The 19,411-nt window shown below is 31.4% G+C and overlaps 1 protein-coding gene across 1 annotated transcript; it reads right to left on the bottom strand.

Moving 5' to 3' along the window:
• Window positions 1-1,745: 1,745 nt before the first annotated feature.
• LOC149486905 (RUN domain-containing protein 1-like) lies at window positions 1,746-4,386 on the bottom strand. Its single transcript, XM_089697176.1, has one exon. The coding sequence runs from the start codon at window positions 4,169-4,171 to the stop codon at window positions 2,531-2,533; it is 1,641 nt and encodes a 546-aa protein (XP_089553302.1). The 5' UTR covers window positions 4,172-4,386; the 3' UTR covers window positions 1,746-2,530.
• Window positions 4,387-19,411: the final 15,025 nt, after the last annotated feature.

The raw sequence follows: 19,411 nt of genomic DNA, 5'->3' as shown, positions 1-19,411 counted from the left end.
CCCCTATATATTTATATCATATTCATAGTGAAAATAAACATTATTTAATATGTTGTCACTTACATATTATAATCTATACATATAATAAATCTGTAGAAGGGTCCATTCTGTTGTAGTGTGTAATGTATCATGTCATTGCACAATATGTGATTAAAATTTTTTTGTCTATCTGTATGTTCTGGCATCACGTGAAAACTAATGGTTCGATTTCGATGAAACTTGGTATAATTATACTTTATTATCCTGGACATAAAATGGGATACTTTTTTATCCTGGAAAAATACGTAGAAAAAAATCTTAATTTTTCAGTTTTATAGACCGACATCTGCGCGAACGGAGTTGCGGGCGGAAGCTAGTACTTACATAATTAAATAATAACACCCCGTCTTTTGCGTCGGGGGTTAAAAAGGGAACAATGAAATAAGCCTTTTCATGACACCATCGAGTTGTCTGCTATCTACTGTATTAGGATATCAATGTATTATTTCAAGTTTACTGCTATGTACAGTCATAAATAATAATTATTGTTGATGGAAAAATGTCAGAAAGTAGTCAAGGTTACCCTTATATTTATTATCGATGATGAAAACACAGTGTACATGTATTTAATTTAATTTTTGATGTATGTTCCGATTATTATACATTTTTTATTCAAAGTAGTATCTGCGAGTGTATTGGTCTCTTGAATACGACTTTATGATGATTATATTTGATTATGTGATGCCCTGTGGTGATGCCTTAGAAACAAAAATGTTCCAATTGGAATTAACTCTACCACAAGAAAATACGTAGGACAAATGAATAAATATAACTGCCAATGATATTATAAATTAAAAGGTGTAGATAGGTTACCAATAAAACATTCAATCTTGAAAATGTCAGAGTGAGATGGCAGGATTCAATTATCGTGAGCGAAAAAGAGATAACATAAGTAATTCTGGCTAATTTGCCACATTAACGTGTGCTTTTAGCCTATCTACACGTTTTATAAATTAAAGTATACATTATAATTTGTGCCATCACTGGATGTTAAAAAAAATCAATTGTCTTGTGCATTATTATGCACTAAGATGGCCACATCAGGAAAAGCAATATTTTGAATGTTTTTTATTTGTAAAGAACAGCTATTGTATGGTTGATGTGTTTCTGTTATTTATCGTTATTAAACATTAATGTTTTATTCTTTGTTTTATTTTATAACCCTTTAGCTTCCTATCAAAATGAATATTCTTTATTAAAAAACGCGTGAGCGTAGAACCGAGGGGTCCTGGGTTCGATTCCCGGTGGAGACGAAGAAAAAAAATGTCTCGGTCTGGTAGGACACAGAAGGCTGATCACCTACTTGTCCCTAAAGAAAATCGATCAGTGAAACAGGTGTATAATGCATCTGCCCCTTACCCCACTAGGGGACATGAAAATTCACTTAACTATCTATCAAATACAATTATTAGAGACACTGGTCATTTAAAACTACATGAAATTCTTTTACATCAATATAAACTTCTTAAATTTTTATCCGAATAATAAAAGGTTTCAATAAAACAACACATTTTTAAACTGAATAAGTATATTTGCAATAAAATTAATTCCTATGTTAAGTACATTAAATCTTTGGTAAAATAAATGGGAATGTTTCTTTGGTTTCTATTTCATAAACTTACAGCCGTACTATCACAAAATAAATTCTGCAGAAATAACATTATATACTTATTTCACTCATATATATGGAATGTTTTAATTCTATATTGTACTTGTAAGACAAAGATTGAAAATAGGTGCAACTGTATTTTCACTATTTTAGGTAAAGTGGTACATCATTGAACATTTTTCTGTCTATAAACTAAATATTGCAAGTAAGTATATTATTTTTAAGAACAAAAAAGCATGAGCATAATATGAGATAAGAAGTAATACATAAACAATTTTTGATCATATTAATATGTACACACATACTAAATTTTATGTTGAAAGGTTGGTATAACTTTTGACTTAAAACAACTTGAATTTAACGCAATTCATTATTTAAATAAATACAAAAACTAAAACTAATGTGAAAAGATTTATAGACAGCACAAAGTCTAAGATATAAATATTGTATAATTAGCCATATATTTTGTTAATACATTTACAATAACATATCTCTTGAACAAACCTACATAGTCAACTTCTTTAAAACTGAAGCAAAGGATTGTCAATAGAAACCTAAAATAAGTCATGAATACTACCTATAGTAAAATTGCAAATCTTCCTCACAGAGTATCACTTCTTTACAGATAAACTACATAAATAATAGTTGCATTTGCTATACATTACAATTAAATCTAAATACATATCTATACATTAAAAAAGCATTTCACTAAAATGATAGGCCAATATATCAGATCAAAACTAAAAGTAATCAAGTCAATGAATATGAAAATTTGTCAAAATTTTACATGCATTGAGTTAACTAGTTCTTTAAACTTATAATAGTGGACTAGAGTTTACACATTATATAAATACACAGAGCAATATGGAAGGCGACTTAAACTTACATAAATACGTCTTTTATATTTTGGAATTGCTTCACAGCCAGATCAACAGGCAGATCAAAACTATATGGCGTTAGTCTATCGAGACTCTGTAAGGCATCTTGAAATCCTGTATTAACTACATAACTTGTGGAGGAGTAGTAGGAATCTACTAGAGACCTGCATTTCAACATTATATTCAACCAAATGACAAGTTTGTGAGCATTCAATGCAGCGCAAACAAATGCTTTAAAATGGGCATCATAGCTTCTTTTATATGGAGTGTGAGATGCTAGAATACCTCCAATGGCACTTAACAAACTCTGTTTATTGGTAATTGCCGTGCCTCCAACTATATCTAGATTAAAGCTTTGACTTAGTTTCCTGGCGGGCGTTGAGTTAAAACGATCACCATCATTCAAATCATAGTAACGTAAGATAACTTCCCATATGTGAATAGAATGAGATGTTGATGATCTTCTGACTGGAAAACAGCCTATAATTGGTACTAGGGAGGTTGTTTCTTGTCCAACAAGGCCATGCTGTAGTAAGTCCCTCAAATTAATAGCCAAGTGACGTCTTACTGCCGTTGTTAATGGAGCATCATTGATAATTATACCTCCTTCTTCCGATTCACTATCATAACTGTCAATAATAGACTGTGACAATCTTTCCCTTGAAACCATATGAAGTACAGCATCTATTGACATTTCTAACTTTGCCCTCAAGTTCCCCCAATGTGTAACTAGTGTTGAAGATTTACTTTCATACCTTTTATTTGTGTTTGGCGAACAACCAAACTGAGATACAGTAAATATTTGAATCAATGTTGAAGCTTTTCTCATCAAGTTTATAGTTTCAGCTTTAAGCTCATCATTTACTTTATTCTTACTGTAAGTCTTGTCAAAAGAATTTGGCTTACCCACTTTTTTTGGTTCGGACTTGCTAGACTGAGGTTTGCCATTAAATTCTTCATTTTTCATCAGCCTAATGAACTTTTGCATATCATCTATATGTGTTTGAAGTTTGCTGATAATTTCATCCTTTGAAAGCTGCCTATCAGCATACTGGCGAACTGCACAGTCGATTTGATGTCGTAATTCATCTGTTGTGAGTGGTTGATGACAGCCTTCTTCTAAGCTTCGGTCGATTTCCTTACGCAGATGCTCTATGAGGGATCTATGTTTTGAATCGTCAAGTTTAGAAGTACTAGCAGCGAATCTTTCGAGCTCTTTCAGTTGATTTTTTAATCTGTCCACGAATCGTGCTTGCTTTGCTCGCTGACTGCGTATTTTCCTTTCTAACTCTACACATTCACTGCAAGCGCCATCGTCTGTACTTCCTTGGGGTGCCTCTCTCGAGTCAACTCCGCGAGAAGTAAACTCTTCGAGCGCTTGTAACATAGCATCTTTCTCTTCTGGAGGAGCCTTAAGAATTTGTCTGAGTCTAAATTCAACCTGTGCGAGGTGCGAAGTCAACGAAAATACTGACGACGATAGGATTTCTTGTTCCTCTTCCAAAGCATGTATTCGGTCACCCGACGATTGTTCGGGAGATGCTTCATCACAAAGGTTTTCTTTAGGTGCTCCTAAAGGTTCACATCGAGGCTCCTGCCAAATAGGAATTTCACCATCTTCGTAATCGCACGCAGTAGAATCCATTTTTGAGGGCTTTAATCACTTAAGTTTATTTTACCACACGATACAAAACAATTTGTTTAGATAGCTCATTATTGTTTACTTCTATGATATGTAGATAGCAAGGCAAAATTAATTAAACTAATTAATTATTTACACTATGCGACCGAGAAAAGAAAATGTGAATGAAAATTATATCTATAGTAGGCTCTATGTGTGTGTACAGAAGTAGGCGATAGACGTCATACTTCAGTTTTCAATTTTCACAGTGACGTCATGACAATACGAACAAAATTCAAATATAGCTCTTAGATCTCCGCGTTAGAGTTGAAAATAAAATAAAAATTTTCGATAGGAACAGCGGTGAGCCTGCCGCATAGATGTATGGATTTTTGCTAAGGATTTTTGACATGACCATGCCCATGGAATTGATCGTATTAATAATATTTTCTTTAAAAAATAACAAATTGATCAATTGATCAATTTTGATAATCAACGAAATGTGAATAATATTTTGTCTTTAATAATTTTGAAATTGTATAGCGCCATCTTTGGGAGCATTATATAAATTACGTTTTGAATGATGCTCCCTAGATGGCATGAACTAAAATTATTATATTATAACTATTTTATTTGATACAATACCTACTAGTTTACCACCCCCGGCTTCGCCCGCTTTTTTTTTAAACCTAATAAATTCTATACTAAAATACGTTTGAAACACTCAATCTATTAAAAGATACCTCGTCATAATCCGTTGCGTATTTTTAAAGATTTTTAAAGCATTTTCTAGTGTTTGATTTAACGCGAGATACATTTAAATTATAGACTTTTTAACGGATTTTAAACGCTATTTATTCATTATATTAGACTGGCGCGTCGTGGAGTTGAGTCTCCCCGTGACCACGCTCGCTGTAGTGTTCAAAACGTCGGGAAAATAATATAATGAACTAGCGGTCCGCCCCGGCTTCGCCCGTGGTACATATTTATGTTTTCTCTACATAAGAACCATCCTGGTACTTCAAGGAATATAATAAAAAAAAGGAATTATCGAAATCGGTCCACCCGTTCTCGAGTTATGCGCTTACCAACACATTTTGCGATTCATTTTTATATTATAGACTAGCGGTCCGCCCCGGCTTCGCCCGTGGTACATGTTTACGTTTTCTCTACATAAGAACCATCCTCGTACTTCAAGGAATATAATAAAAAAAGAATTATCGAAATCGGTTCAGCCGTTCTCGAGTTATGCGCTTACCAACACATTTTGCGATTCATTTTTATATATGTACTAGCGGTCCGCCCCGGCTTCGCCCGTGGTACATGTTTACGTTTTCTCTACATAAGAACCATCCTCGTAATTCAAGGAATATAATAAAAAAAAAATTATCGAAATCGGTTCAACCGTTCTCGAGTTATGCGCTTACCAACACATTTTGCGATTCATTTTTATATATATGAATAAGATAAATCGCGTTTAAAATCCGTAAAAAGTCTTTAATTTCTAAGATTTAATCATACATAGGGACATAGAAAGCGACTTTGTTTTATACTATGTAGTGATGATGATAGTGATAATATTCTGCTAACAAATAAAATCAACTAAATTTATTTGAGAACAACTAAAACAAAACTAACTAAATTTATTTTTTAGTCATGACAATATGTCTGAAAAACAGTGCATAACAATGGACAGCAACCATAACAGCAACATAGTTGAGAGTTGAGACGCAGCGTTTTGCTTTCTTGTAACGGTGCATTTACACCAAACGAACATAGAGCTAGAGCGAGAGCAAGAGCATTCTTTCGTGATCTTTTATTGAACAACGAAAAATTATATTCAGTGTTGTTCAGTATTAGAACATTGCATAAAGTTTTTTGAACCCAATACGAATAACGACAGAATGCTCTACGCCTGTTTACTCTAAGATAATTTGACATAGAGGGGCTAGAATGAGCATTCGCTCGTTTGTTGTAAATGCATCGTAAGACATAATATAAAGTCCTATAACCAACTGTAATGTAAGTACTGCATAATTCAATATAATGTGATAACAGAAAAAAATGTATGCGTGTACTAGAGTACACACGTAAGAAGTGAAACTTCTATATGACCTTAAAAATGTCACTAGTATGGCGTTACGCAAAAATGTCACGCGTACGGCGTAACGCAAAAATGTCACGCGTACGGTGTAACGCAAAAATGTTACACTAAATTTTTGTCCAACCCCGATAAAGAAGTTTCACTTCAATAAGAGAAACAATAAACGATTTTTTTATTATTATACTTAATATAGAGAAATCAAGTTTTCAGTAAAAGTAAAAATGTGTGCGTGTAGGTACTAGTATACACACGTAAGGAGTGAAACTTCTATAACCTTATTTTTCAAAAAATAACTTACTTCTTATATGCAAATTTACAGAAAAATGTCGAATCACGCGTGGTAGGGATAAGAAAAAGATGGCGCGTAACGGAAAAATGTCACGCGTAACGAAAAAATGTTACACTAAATTTTTTTCCAACCCCGATAAAGAAGTTTCACTTCAATAATTATAAATAAACGAATAATTACAGAAGTGGAGCAATTACTGGTTCTGTAGGAGCATTTAAGTAGCAAATTTTTTTTTTCAGATATTAATAATTAAAAAAAAAACTTACCGAGCTAACTCCTTTACCTACCGGTATAAACGGAGCGTTAAATTTAAAACAATCAGTTAGCATACAAACCACTAACTACATCGGTGTTGAACAGCATCTTTTTTGGCACATATTAAATATGTATTTTATTCAAGCGAAGTTATTTAGCCGAATCGAATCCGAATCTCAAATCACTAGGGAGAAAAAGCAGTCACATTAGGCTGTTACTGTAAGCGTAGGCCGTAGGTTCCTACCTACCTGAAGTTTGACCTCTACAGATCTTCGATAAAAGGGTCCTTCGCTTTTATTAGTTGCCCAGATAATCCCACTTTCGGTTACGTACGTTTTAGAAATCTTTTGTTGTTTAGGCGTCAGTAATTTTACGTAGCCATTCACGTGAATCTTTTATTTCATTTGAGATAATAGATAATTCAAGGGAACAAGGGGATTATACGCAATATGTTATTCTCTTTTAAACATTGGATATCATTCTTTGATGTATGTAAATATGTTTGAAGATTTATAATGAAAAATATCAAAAGTCAAAGGTTAAACTCGTAGGAGAGAAAGCTATGAAGATGTAGTGGGTTTTCTTTAGTTAAGTAGGTAGAACCCTCAAGTGGGAATTGGAAATATAAGCACTTCTATCTTAGGAACACCATAATAATAAGTAATAGTAAAGAGAAATATTTAAATTTAATCATTGCACTTCTGTTTACCAAAACTTTAAAGTAGACAGTTTACTTACTAAGTTTTGCTCAACATTAGGGGAAACAAGTACTATAAAGTCTCCAAAACTTAGTACCTAAGTGTAGGTTAAAAGTAGGACCGAAGACGTAATTCTAACTTTTAAGTTTAGGGTATCTACCGTGGACAAATGTAACGTCTCTATTTTATATATATATATATACATATATATTATATATATATATACTGTGGTTAATGGGTTGAACAAAAAGGGGTTACCTTAGTCCTTACCTTTACCTTTTTCCTATGGGACACTTAGACAGCTCTCAAGTACAATATCTTCAATAGTTACTACCACAGGTCACTAAATAGTTACTATGTAACTGTTTTTCCCCTTCATACACACAAAACTATACACTTACCTTCAATTTTGTCTAATATACTGGCCTACAATTCCTTTTTCCACCATTGTTAAAAATAATAGGAAATCTATTATCTTTCTCTGCATATAAATTACCTACTCGCTTATGAAAGTTCTTATTTTCATTTCTTTCGTAAAAAAGCAGCTCTTAATTTCTTAAGTATTAACATGGACCAATATTAACTAATTATCTAGATATCTGGCACAAATATTAAGACCATACATTCTGAAAGCTCTTGAACGCTAATAATAGCGTCCTTAATTAGTTTTATATCCAACAAAGGTGAGAAAATTATAATCTTAAAGTTAATTAACTGAAACACAGAGTTAAAAGGTTCATTACTCGAGTTTTTCTACCACTACCAATTGACTAATTAATGGAATACTCCATCCATCAACGTAATTTAATTAACGACGGAATCTTTGTAAATGATCAGGGTCGGGTAAGGTTTTCCTAGTTGTGTCTATCTTTCTTATTTATTTAGTAGGAAAGTTATACTATACCAGTAAGAAGTGAGCTTTTTTTCAAAGGCTCCTTAAGATGTAGGTAGGTATAAAATAGTAAAACTCAAAAGCGAACACAAAAATATTTTCAAACAGATTCGAGATAGAGACTAAAGAAAGCTTTTGATGACTTCTATTATTTCGAAATACAAAAACGTTTTTCGCCTCGCAGTGGAAATTACTGTTTTATATTTTTAAGCATTAACAAAACTGAAATTTTAACATTTTTGTGGCAAGTTATATCTATTAAATAAGATTGGGAATACATTTAAAATATAATATAACACGTAATACTCAGTATTCATTATAATCCCTACTTATATCGATAAAATATTATGTATTACCTTGGTACTCCTACTCCTATAACTTTTCATTTATCTTTCAAGAAATAAATTTACTTTCTGTTATGAAGCTTAAAGTAAATACAAGATTATCTCTACACATATATATTATTTTAAACATTTCATATTTGATCATACAGATATTTAATACAATAAATTTAACACCAATCTTTAATGGAGGCATTAAAATTCCCCGGTGCGTCTGACCCAAATTGTATTGAAGTATGGCTCGATTTCTACAATAATAAACGTTCTTTATAAGGCATAAGTAATTTTGGAAGCGTATTTAAATAAAGAAAACGAGAACAAGAAGAAACTTGAAGGGTCGCTTTTATTATGATATTTAAATTGAAATAAAATAACTTTTTATATGCGACTTATTTTAACGTTCATTGTTATCTCTACAATACATAGGAATATTCCAAAGAGATTTAAGAACCTTCGAGAAAATTGCGTATAATTTTTTTTCATACATGTTTTGTGTGCAAATGGGCGATGATAATCATTTTCCATCCGCCGTGTCGTGTCTGCTCGATTGCCTCCTGTTTAAATATTTTCATCAAAAGAAAAATATTACCTAAAAAATACAACGGATATTTTGAGAATGTAAGAATATTTTATACTATGGAAGTGAATGTACCAGCCTATATCCAATTTATTGCAAAATATAAAAGTTCCAAGTTAAATAATGCTTTTACTCATCTTTCATAGTCTTTTACATGCTGTTTACAAATTAAAATACAAAGACACCTTATCTTCTTGTACTGTAGGCTGTATCGTATAGGTAATTATTCTTCATGAAAACATCGTACATCCAGTAAATGTTATACCATTTCTGCCGTATACTGCAGCGCCGCTGAAATCATGTATTTTTTTTCATAGCTGAGCCTTCAGTTTAATTTTGAGCTGACTCTTTTAGACCTGATTTTAGTACACACGTAAAGCATATGAAATGACACAAATTCCCATTCCACATTGATGCTATTGGCTCCGGAAATCGTCATAATAAATCCCTTAACGAGGACTGACATCGATTTTCCAAATCTGATATCGCCTTGTGAATTTCGGGGCCATTACTTCGATCCCTCAGGCTTCATATGGAGGAATGTAAAGTGAGCTGTCTTTAAGATATCGTTTTTTATCTGTGGGTAAGTCAGGTTGATCTTGGTAGTGTTTGTATTAGTGTGTTTGTGAATTATGAATATTATGACTTATAGGAGTTGAATGCTTGGTCTGAGTTTAGAGAGTTGAATGTCTGGTGTAAGATATACAATCGTGTATCTTTTCCTACTTATTTTTATCTGAAAGTACTTTAATAATTAATTTTATTGTTATCTAATTATATAGGCAAGCCTTGAGAAATATTTGTAAGTAGTAACAAGATCAATGACGGATGAATTAAAATTTTACTTTTGAACTTATTGTATGTATCCAATATCCATAAATCGAAGTCTAATAAAAAACTCAAGGCTCAATACTCTATTAGAATCGTGAAGCAGAAATGCACAAAATAAAGAGCTTTTGAAGTACCTAAAAACGAATGTTATATCGATTTCACATTAGCTCGATTTTCTACGATCATCGTTCCTGCATTTTTGTACGAAATTGAATGAATGCGAAGTTTCCAAGAAACTGGACTCAATCCTAAAGGGGATATAAAATAGTGTGGTTTATAATATGTTTTATATCAATAAAATTTAGAAGTCCAGTTAACTTTTGATATCAAACGTGTTGTATGAATTTTGATGAAATCGTTATCTAGTCATCAGCTTAATATTTGGACCGTGGCGATGGTCAAGGGATGGATTACTTTAAATAAAACGATTTTGAGTAAACCGATAAAATTTATTTTAAACTGTTTATATTTTAGAAAATCTTCCATTGTCTTAAGCGAAAAGTTAATCTGACTTCTAATATCTCACTGGCAACCACACTGGTAAAACTATTAAATAGTAATGTAATAAGATAAAAAATACTCATGTATTTTATATAAGTACTCGGTTTCCTTAGCTTCAATAATTTATACTACAGTAAATTCAATCGTCGAGACAAGAATTCAAGTCAGTCTAGACATAATATTTTACGAAAGAACGGATAATGTACCTAATTAAATTAATTAACTAAAATTGGGGTTTTGATAATTATTACTCATGTAATATCTTATAATTTCGTAAGTCTCTTAAATCATATACTTCATAAGCTATTTTGTGTTCGTAGGTCCTCTTTTATGTATATTTTCGGAATATTTTAAAAACAACATTCAAATTTTATAAATATTAAACAAAATTGCTCTATCTTGCAATGCAAAAAACAGTTTTTAAAATCATTCGTGGGTCCTATATAACAATCCCTATACTATAATATGAGGAAAATTAATAAAATTAATTCATTCCTATTCCTGAAAACTTTGCCTTCCCAATGGTGCTATAATTTTTGTATACTTATTAATATTATTTAAGATAAACGAAAGTTCTTTTAAAAGAAGCTTAGTTTTCTGTAAAAGGTAAGATCAATCATTTTACGTATTATTTATTATATTATGGAAATATTTGAGGTTTAGGTTCCATCTCTTGGGGTTAAATCTCTTTCTAATACATACAATTTAGTTCTTGTATATAGTTAAGATAATACAGTATTAGTAATATTTTGCAGAAGTATCTTCGTTGAATTCGTTCTTTATTATTTTGTCCTTTATTGAAGTCGATTGAAAAATATAGATCAAACTCAAACTCAAACTCAAACATTCATTTATTCAATTAGACTACTATTTAGTAGTCACTTTCGAATCGTCATTACATAGTATTTTTAACATTTACCACCGATTCGGATCAAGTAACGAAATCGCATCGCATTCGAACTGCGAACATTATCATGATGCCATTGTCTGCGTTAAAATATCTTATCGTTAAAGTTGTACCAAAATTGATGGAGCAGTTCATAACATAAATCTGATAGATAGGCAGTTCGTTGAAAGCTTTCGAAGTTACTTTCTATGAAATATGACAACGCCAATAGAGATACAAAAATGTTCCGATAAATTCCGAATAATTGCCATTCTACATAATGCTTTATTGCTCTGTCGCAATCGAAATGAAAATTTCGGCATCGCTCCACGAACGATCGTAAATTGTTAACTTGTGATTGCGTTTGTTTTAGAAAAAGGGGAACGTGGATATGTATAGAAAATAATGTGTTTAAAAAAGGTTAAAAACCTTTGCTCTATCTTTTTAATAAACAATAAAATAAACTATGTTAAATCGTTGTATATAATTCAATTATGCATCTTCAAGAAGCACTTTTGAATCGTTATACCATATTAGATTTACCACCGATCGCGATGGGGAAAGCAGTTTCTACATAGAAGAGTCGGCAACTGAACTGTTGCTCTTGTACTTTAAAATCATGTCAATTGAACATAATCATATAACATAACATAAGAAGAGAACTATAGAATTTCAGTAGTTTCTTTAGAAGTATGAACGTCCAAAATCACCTGAAAACATTTAAAATTTTATCACGTAACAATTATCAACCGTAATACGTTCTTGAAACGCGATGTTTTAAAGTCTTATTCTGGTAATGTTTACACAGACCGGTCTGCGGTCTGCAAGTTGTAAACATTTATCTCGAACAAAGAAGATTTACATGCTCCAAGCGGGATTGAAACGTTTCGACTGAGAGCAGACGTGTTCAGAATAAGGGCACTTAAATATGAAGATATTTTCATATTATGCTGTTCTTGAAAGAGAAATTTGTTGCAAATTGTTACTATGAAATATTTAGTAGCTATTTTATTGTAATGAAATATTATACAATGTATGCTGCATATATGTGTTATATTTAATTGGTGTCCGTTTACTTAATAATTTGAGAGCATAATAGGTAGATATAATACATTAATTGTATTAATTATGCGTGATTTCAGTACAATAGTTGCTTTAAATTACCTATTATAATTATTTAGGTACCTATTACATTAATTGTGCAGTTACATTAAAAGGACAAAATTAAAAACATACAAATTAGTAAATACTAATTTAATTTTAAATGTTTTTCACATAAAAATATTCCATATTAAGTCATTTCAAAGCTTTTATTTCATTTTATCATTTAATATTGGAGCTAAACAGTAAACAGTTGATTATTCACGATACCACATATTATGTAAATCAGTAAAATAAATAATGTGTTTTTACATTGTTACCCAGTATCCACACAGAATATATGAAGTAAATATCATCGCTGTCGTTTTCAATTCCCCACATATTTGCATAGGCAATACAAATAATAGATATTTACTAGCTATAACTACTTGACCTATAACCCGAATTGTTCTAAGAATACACTTACATATTTTCTTTCAATCAGTTGGTAAGAAAAGTGTTTTTCTTTGTAATTCTTCTGTTTCATCTAGTATTTCTATAAGGGTAAATATAAAGAAGCACCTGGCATTTATGAATATAAGTAGGTGTTGAATAAATGGTTAATATATAGATATACAAAGATATCTTATCTCTTAATCTCGTGTCACAATGTTTGTCCTCAATGGACTCCTAAACCACTTAACCGATTATAATAAAATTCGCACACCATGTGCAGTTCGATCCAACTTGAGAGATGATAGTTTAAACATGTAGGTACCACGGGCGAAGCCGGGGCGGACCGCTAGTAATATATAAAAATGAAACCCGTTTTCCTTGGTCACTGCATCACGCGTGAACGGGTGGACCGATTTCGATAATTCTTTTTTTATAATATTCCTTGAAGTACGAGAATGGTTCTTATGGAAAGAAAACATAAACATGTACCACGGGCGAAGCCGGGGCGGACCGCTAGTTTTATATAAATATTTATTTACATTCAATTATTAATTATACTTGTCTTTTATAAACTAGTCTCAAAACCAGACAGACCTTTCTGACAAATCATAATTATAACAAAAACAAAAATTAAATGTAATATTTTAGTACGGCTGTATTGTGTCTTAATGGAGGCTCTAACCTTCTAATTGCTAAACTTAACAAGGTTATAAGATGAAAGCAGATTTTCGATCCGTTTTGATATTAAATTCCTTTGAGGATAGTATAATTATTATATACAATATTATGCAACTAGATAATATTCAACTGTTTTCTGAATCATCTGAATAGAATTTTACTCCTACATAGATTAACACAGTCAATAAAAGCGACCTCGTAAAAAATTGTAACTCTACGTAGACTTCATTTCTACAGAAGTGATCATTATTATGATTGAATATACAAAGAAGTCGCATAAATTATTACTTACAAAGTAGTCGCATAAATTATTAAAAGTTATTATTCGTAGCATGGCCATGACCTAACTTTAAGCTTGCCTAAAGCGCTACTACTACGCTATGCTACGCTTTCCGTAGCATTTGTTTTTTACAACCACTTTCCTTAGGCTGCTTGAAATATTAAAATCTATAAAAAATATGCTATACCTATGCCCTAACCCTATCATGCTTACATCAAGGTACCTAAAGCTAAGAATGTTGTTCAAAAGGAAGTCACAATGAAGATTACACTCAAAATGCATACATTGCACTGAAGGCACAGCTGCAAGCGACTAATGACCAGGTACAACCGTTAAGGCTACCATATGACATGCTGTCTCTCGAAATCCTTAAGTATACACATTTTCCTACTAATTAGGTTAGGTTTTGGTTTTGGCTGGGTTATATATTGCACGCCTCATAAGCGAAGCGTTGAGGTGGGTACTACTGTCACTTCGCGCAAAACATCTGATTTTTCAAACTTAAAATGTCTTTATGTATCATACATTGCACTTGTAAGATAATACATACACACACATATTAAGAAAAAACACTATTTTTAACGTTCATGATATTTTTGATGTCATTTTTGTTATTTAAACTAGTTAAAAAACAGTTTAAAAAAGTTCTGTCTTGGAGGTCCGTGTGTCTGTATGTGCGGATCCTTTTTCTTGTTAACACGATAGCGACCGAAATACTTTACTAATCGAGTCTTTTTTTTTCTCTTACGCTTGAGTATGCTCAGGAATAGAACCCTTTCATTTTTCAGGGTCTGATTCGATGTGGTTTAATTGTTATTAAAGAAACAAAAATAATAATTAATAAATATTTATTAAAAAAAATTATGAGGCGTGCACTTTTGGATTTTCCAAATTATTTTGAATTATACTGTTACTTGGAATAGTTATCTTACTCATTTTAATACTAAGAATGATTATATCTAAAAAAACATGTACTTCAATTCAATATTTATAAACAGGTATTACGTTTGTGTATGAGGTTGTAGGGCATAATCTCTGAATCTACTGAACGAAACTTGATTTTTTTTTACCAAGAATAATAAAATAATAAATAATATATAGCACTGGCAAATAACATGTTATTTGCCAGTGCTATATATTTTTATTCCTGGTCAACCCGAGTGCAGCCGGGGCAAGTGGCTAGTAATTAATATACATCGGACTATGACAGTGATGGAATAGTGATTGGAATTGCGTTTGCACGTACTATACATTTATGGATCTCTATTGCAGTTGGTTATTAATCTCAATCTAGATTGGCCACCATAGCGATATAATCACTACATAGTATAAAACAAAGTCGCTTTCTATGCCCCTATGTTCCTATGTGCATACATAGGGACAGATACATAGGGACAGAAACTACGCAACGGATTTTGATGCGTTTTTTTAATAATAGATAGAGTGATTGAAGAGGAAGGTTTGAGTATATTATAATTTATTAGGTTTAAGACAAAGCTTGTATAATATAAATTCAGACAATATATAAAGATACAACTAGGTATTAAGTTATTTTTAAAGTAATTATCACAGTGAAAAAAATAAGCAAATAAATGTACACAATCATAATACAGAACATACTTCAATTGTATTAAAACACTAGTTCTACACGTAAGAACTAGGCAATCAATTAAATTATAAACTCAAACAGACACACGCTATTAACGGCCAGTTACGATCGGCCATTAATTGGATTGGCCGGTGGAAAAACAAATGAAAATGTTTAATCTCGTATGAATTACTCGAACGATTATAGTCTCACTACTAAAGCCGATGATCTGATTGGTTTTTACATTTTATTTAGTCAATCAATATAATTGATGGTTTTTTTAACCTTTGCGTGTACGTTTATTTTGTTGAAATGATTGGAAAATGGTTTAAAAGGTCGAATGGCAGCGCTGTCAATTAGATATTTTGTTTTTTTAAAACGTTTCCAATTAAGAGCTAAAAGCTGTTGAATATTTACATACTACATATAATAACATATTATTCGGGCATTTGAAAAATTATTAGGTATATATATGTTAAATATCATATATGTTGCATTTCTTTTATTATATACCAATGATCAGGCATTTCATATTTCTTGTGTAGGTTCTAATTTGGTCACTTTCAATTAATTATTTGAATGCCAGCTATTTACGTGTCACAACTCACACTGTGTCCTGCCGAAGAAAACTATTTTTCCGTCAAAACTAAATGCTGCAAAATGCCTTCAATATTAAAAAAAGCACTGAGTACCATAAACGAGTTTAAGTATTTGGTTGTCACTAAACTTTGTCGAAAAATGCTGACATTTCGCTTACTGTCAGCAGAAGGGTCATTATTTGCTGACGCTGACATAAATTATGATAAAAATACGCTAGCATTTGCTAGAAATTGAGCCTGTAGGCTGTAGCCTACAGGCTCAATTTCTTTATGTATTTAAAAATTGTAATTCTCTCTCCCCATTACATTTCATTACCTGTGTTTGTTTAGGATCAAATCTCGTTAATTTACACTGGTATGTTGCTTTATTTTTTATTTGTCTTTTGTTTTTAATAATACATTTTTATTATATTTTTACGTTGTATTGTTGTACAATAAGCTTTCTTTCAATAGGAGAGAACATTTTTTTAGAGATAACACTGTACGTAATTTTATATAGGTATCTAACTAAAATTACGTTATGAATGCACCTGGTATGTTACATTCTTTTTCAAATGTTTGATTTACATTGCAATGAAATTAGATCACCACATAACTCTTTGAGAAACTGGTCTAAGAAGCTTTAATATTAAGATAAATTATGTGTAAATACATTTTATAATGCGTAAAGAACACATTTGTTATCTAGCTACTGTCTAAGTCGATATCAGCAACAATATTTCATCATTTTTTACCATTCTCAAGCTCTATCTCCAAGAACCATTATGAGTGTATCACTTCCATTTATCTTTTTTACCAAACAACGAGTAGATTCCGTAATTAATGTCAATGCCCCTTGTCCACTTAACTCCAAATTGATTACCTGTCACTTCCGAACTAGTAAAAAGCCGAAAATCATCGCGTGAACAGATTTCTATGAAGTGTGTGAAAACGGAAAATTGATGGTAGCTCAACGTTTGGTGGCGATAGTTTACGCACAGATATAATATAATACTATATAACTTACTAGTATACATGTACCTATTTAATAGGTCTTTAGAAGCTATGGTTTGCTCTTTTAATGGTGTTTCAACTTTCATGTACAATGCTTAGAATGTTTTCTATAAGTAGTATAGGTATTTTTAATAATATTTATATTGAAGTCGATGGAAAAATAATTGTAAAGGTGCTTTTTAAAATGTCTTCTGAACTCTTTTTATATAATAGTGTCTTTGTCTATGTATACGTTTATGTCTATGGTTCTGAAGGCACTTAAATTTCAACAACGTGGGCGAAGTCGCGGGCTGAAAGCTAGTAGAAAATATTTTGCCCGTAGATAATATATTTCAGTCAAAATAAATGATTTAGTTTGATTTGTTATAGGTTCGACTTAATGGTGTGTATTTAATATTAACTATGTGGCCATTAATATGAAATCGATTATAAAACGACAAAGACACGTTAGTTATCTTTCGATAAAACTGTCATCTATTAAAAAGGAACAAAAACACCGGAAAAGTAATTTTCTTGCATGAAACGAGACGCGGCAAATGAATAATTTTTCGTTCAAATGAATTTCGCTTTAATGGCATCGCTTAAATCTCTTGCTTTGCTTATAATATCTAGGCTAATAGAATGTTTTTGTATTGTTTTGGATTTTTATGAAGGAAGTTATTTTTAAAGAGTATATTAGGAGTTATGTTACGATGTTATAAAAGATTAATCGCGTAGTAACATACTTTCATATTTTCAGCGATGTTCTTCAATCTCAGGATTGTTCATTTTCATTAAAATTAGTTGCGTTATGAATTGTATTTACATATATTAAAAACAAATAACCTGAAAACTAGGTAAAATGTTGTTTGCGTGCGTTGCAATCATTAATGACGTGCAATGCGTTATAATCATAATGACAACTAAATCATAAAAGAAAACAACTTAAATTACACTATTAGTTTAACTTATATGTGTTGGCAATTTCATAAAGTTTACATTAAACATTCTAAAGACAATCTATCTCTCTACCTAACAATAATTCTTCATGATAATTATTCACAGAACCCGATTGTAACACCACTCTCCACTGAGTCAAAATACACGAAATCCTTTGAATAATGTGAACATCAGCCCTTCTCGTGTTATGCGTATCGGATTCTAAGATGGCGACTACAAAACCTACTGATCCTGACATCAATAAATAATAGATTTGACACCGCCTGGGTTATCCTTTTAGGGAACTATTGTTAATCGAATATTTTGGACGAAATTTAAGGAGATCTTTTTGGGTATTTTGTACCTACATAAATTATATTTTTTAGTATTCTTGTGTTAGTTTTGAAAAAGTTGTATTTCATATTTCTTAATAACTAAAAATTAAACAAAAAAAAAAGGATAAATTGAATAAAGTCTTTATCCAAATAATAACAACGTAACAGTAACATAAAAATATGGTGACTGAAAGGGACACATTGTAAAATCGCAACACAATAAATCCGGAAAAGCAAAGTGAAATGTACGAAAAAAAAATGATTTCTTTCTTTTTTAATAAATTTTATCAATAACTATAAGTTTGAGACACTCCATAGAAACTATTGAATTTTTCACTGAGGAATAGTAATTTTTGAGATTATCGTGTTCAAAATATCTCTGCTCAACTTTATAACATTAACGGATTATGAGAACCTATAGGTACGTACCTACATAATACGTTTCAAATCTATATAAAAACCTAAAGATACTATAATATCCATTTATACTGAACAGTTTTTACTTTACATTCCGACGTTCACGAGGTAATTTTAAAGACAATATTTCCGCAGCTCAAAGTTTAATCCCTCCACGCATTTAGCAATTTAGTGGCTTTGCATGCGAGTCGTAACTCAGAAACCTGGAAGTGAAATGTACGAGTATGTTTATGGAATATTGTGCACAGACAACAGTCTGTGTTTGGATTTGTTTATGTATCTACTGTATTGTGTCTGCCGTTGACGATGTGTTGTTAAACAAATATAAATATGGTTATTTTCTTCTTTATAATTTACGGCCGACGACATTTGAACATTAGCCAAGGTATAATAATTACTAGCTTACCGCCCGCGGCTTCGCCCGCTTTGTCTTAAACCTAATAAATTATATACTAAAACCTTCCTCTTGAATCACTCTATCTATTAAAAAACAAACGCATCAAAATCTGTTGCGTAGTTTTAAAGGTTTAACTTTGTTTTATACTA

Source organism: Colias philodice, chromosome 7 (assembly GCF_061535455.1).
Source record: "Colias philodice isolate Cphi_HAF_F1 chromosome 7, ilColPhil1 Martin Lab GWU primary, whole genome shotgun sequence".
Taxonomy (NCBI): domain Eukaryota; kingdom Metazoa; phylum Arthropoda; class Insecta; order Lepidoptera; family Pieridae; genus Colias; species Colias philodice.
Note: the sequence above shows the minus strand (reverse complement) of the source record. Positions and strands in the feature narration are given on the sequence as shown.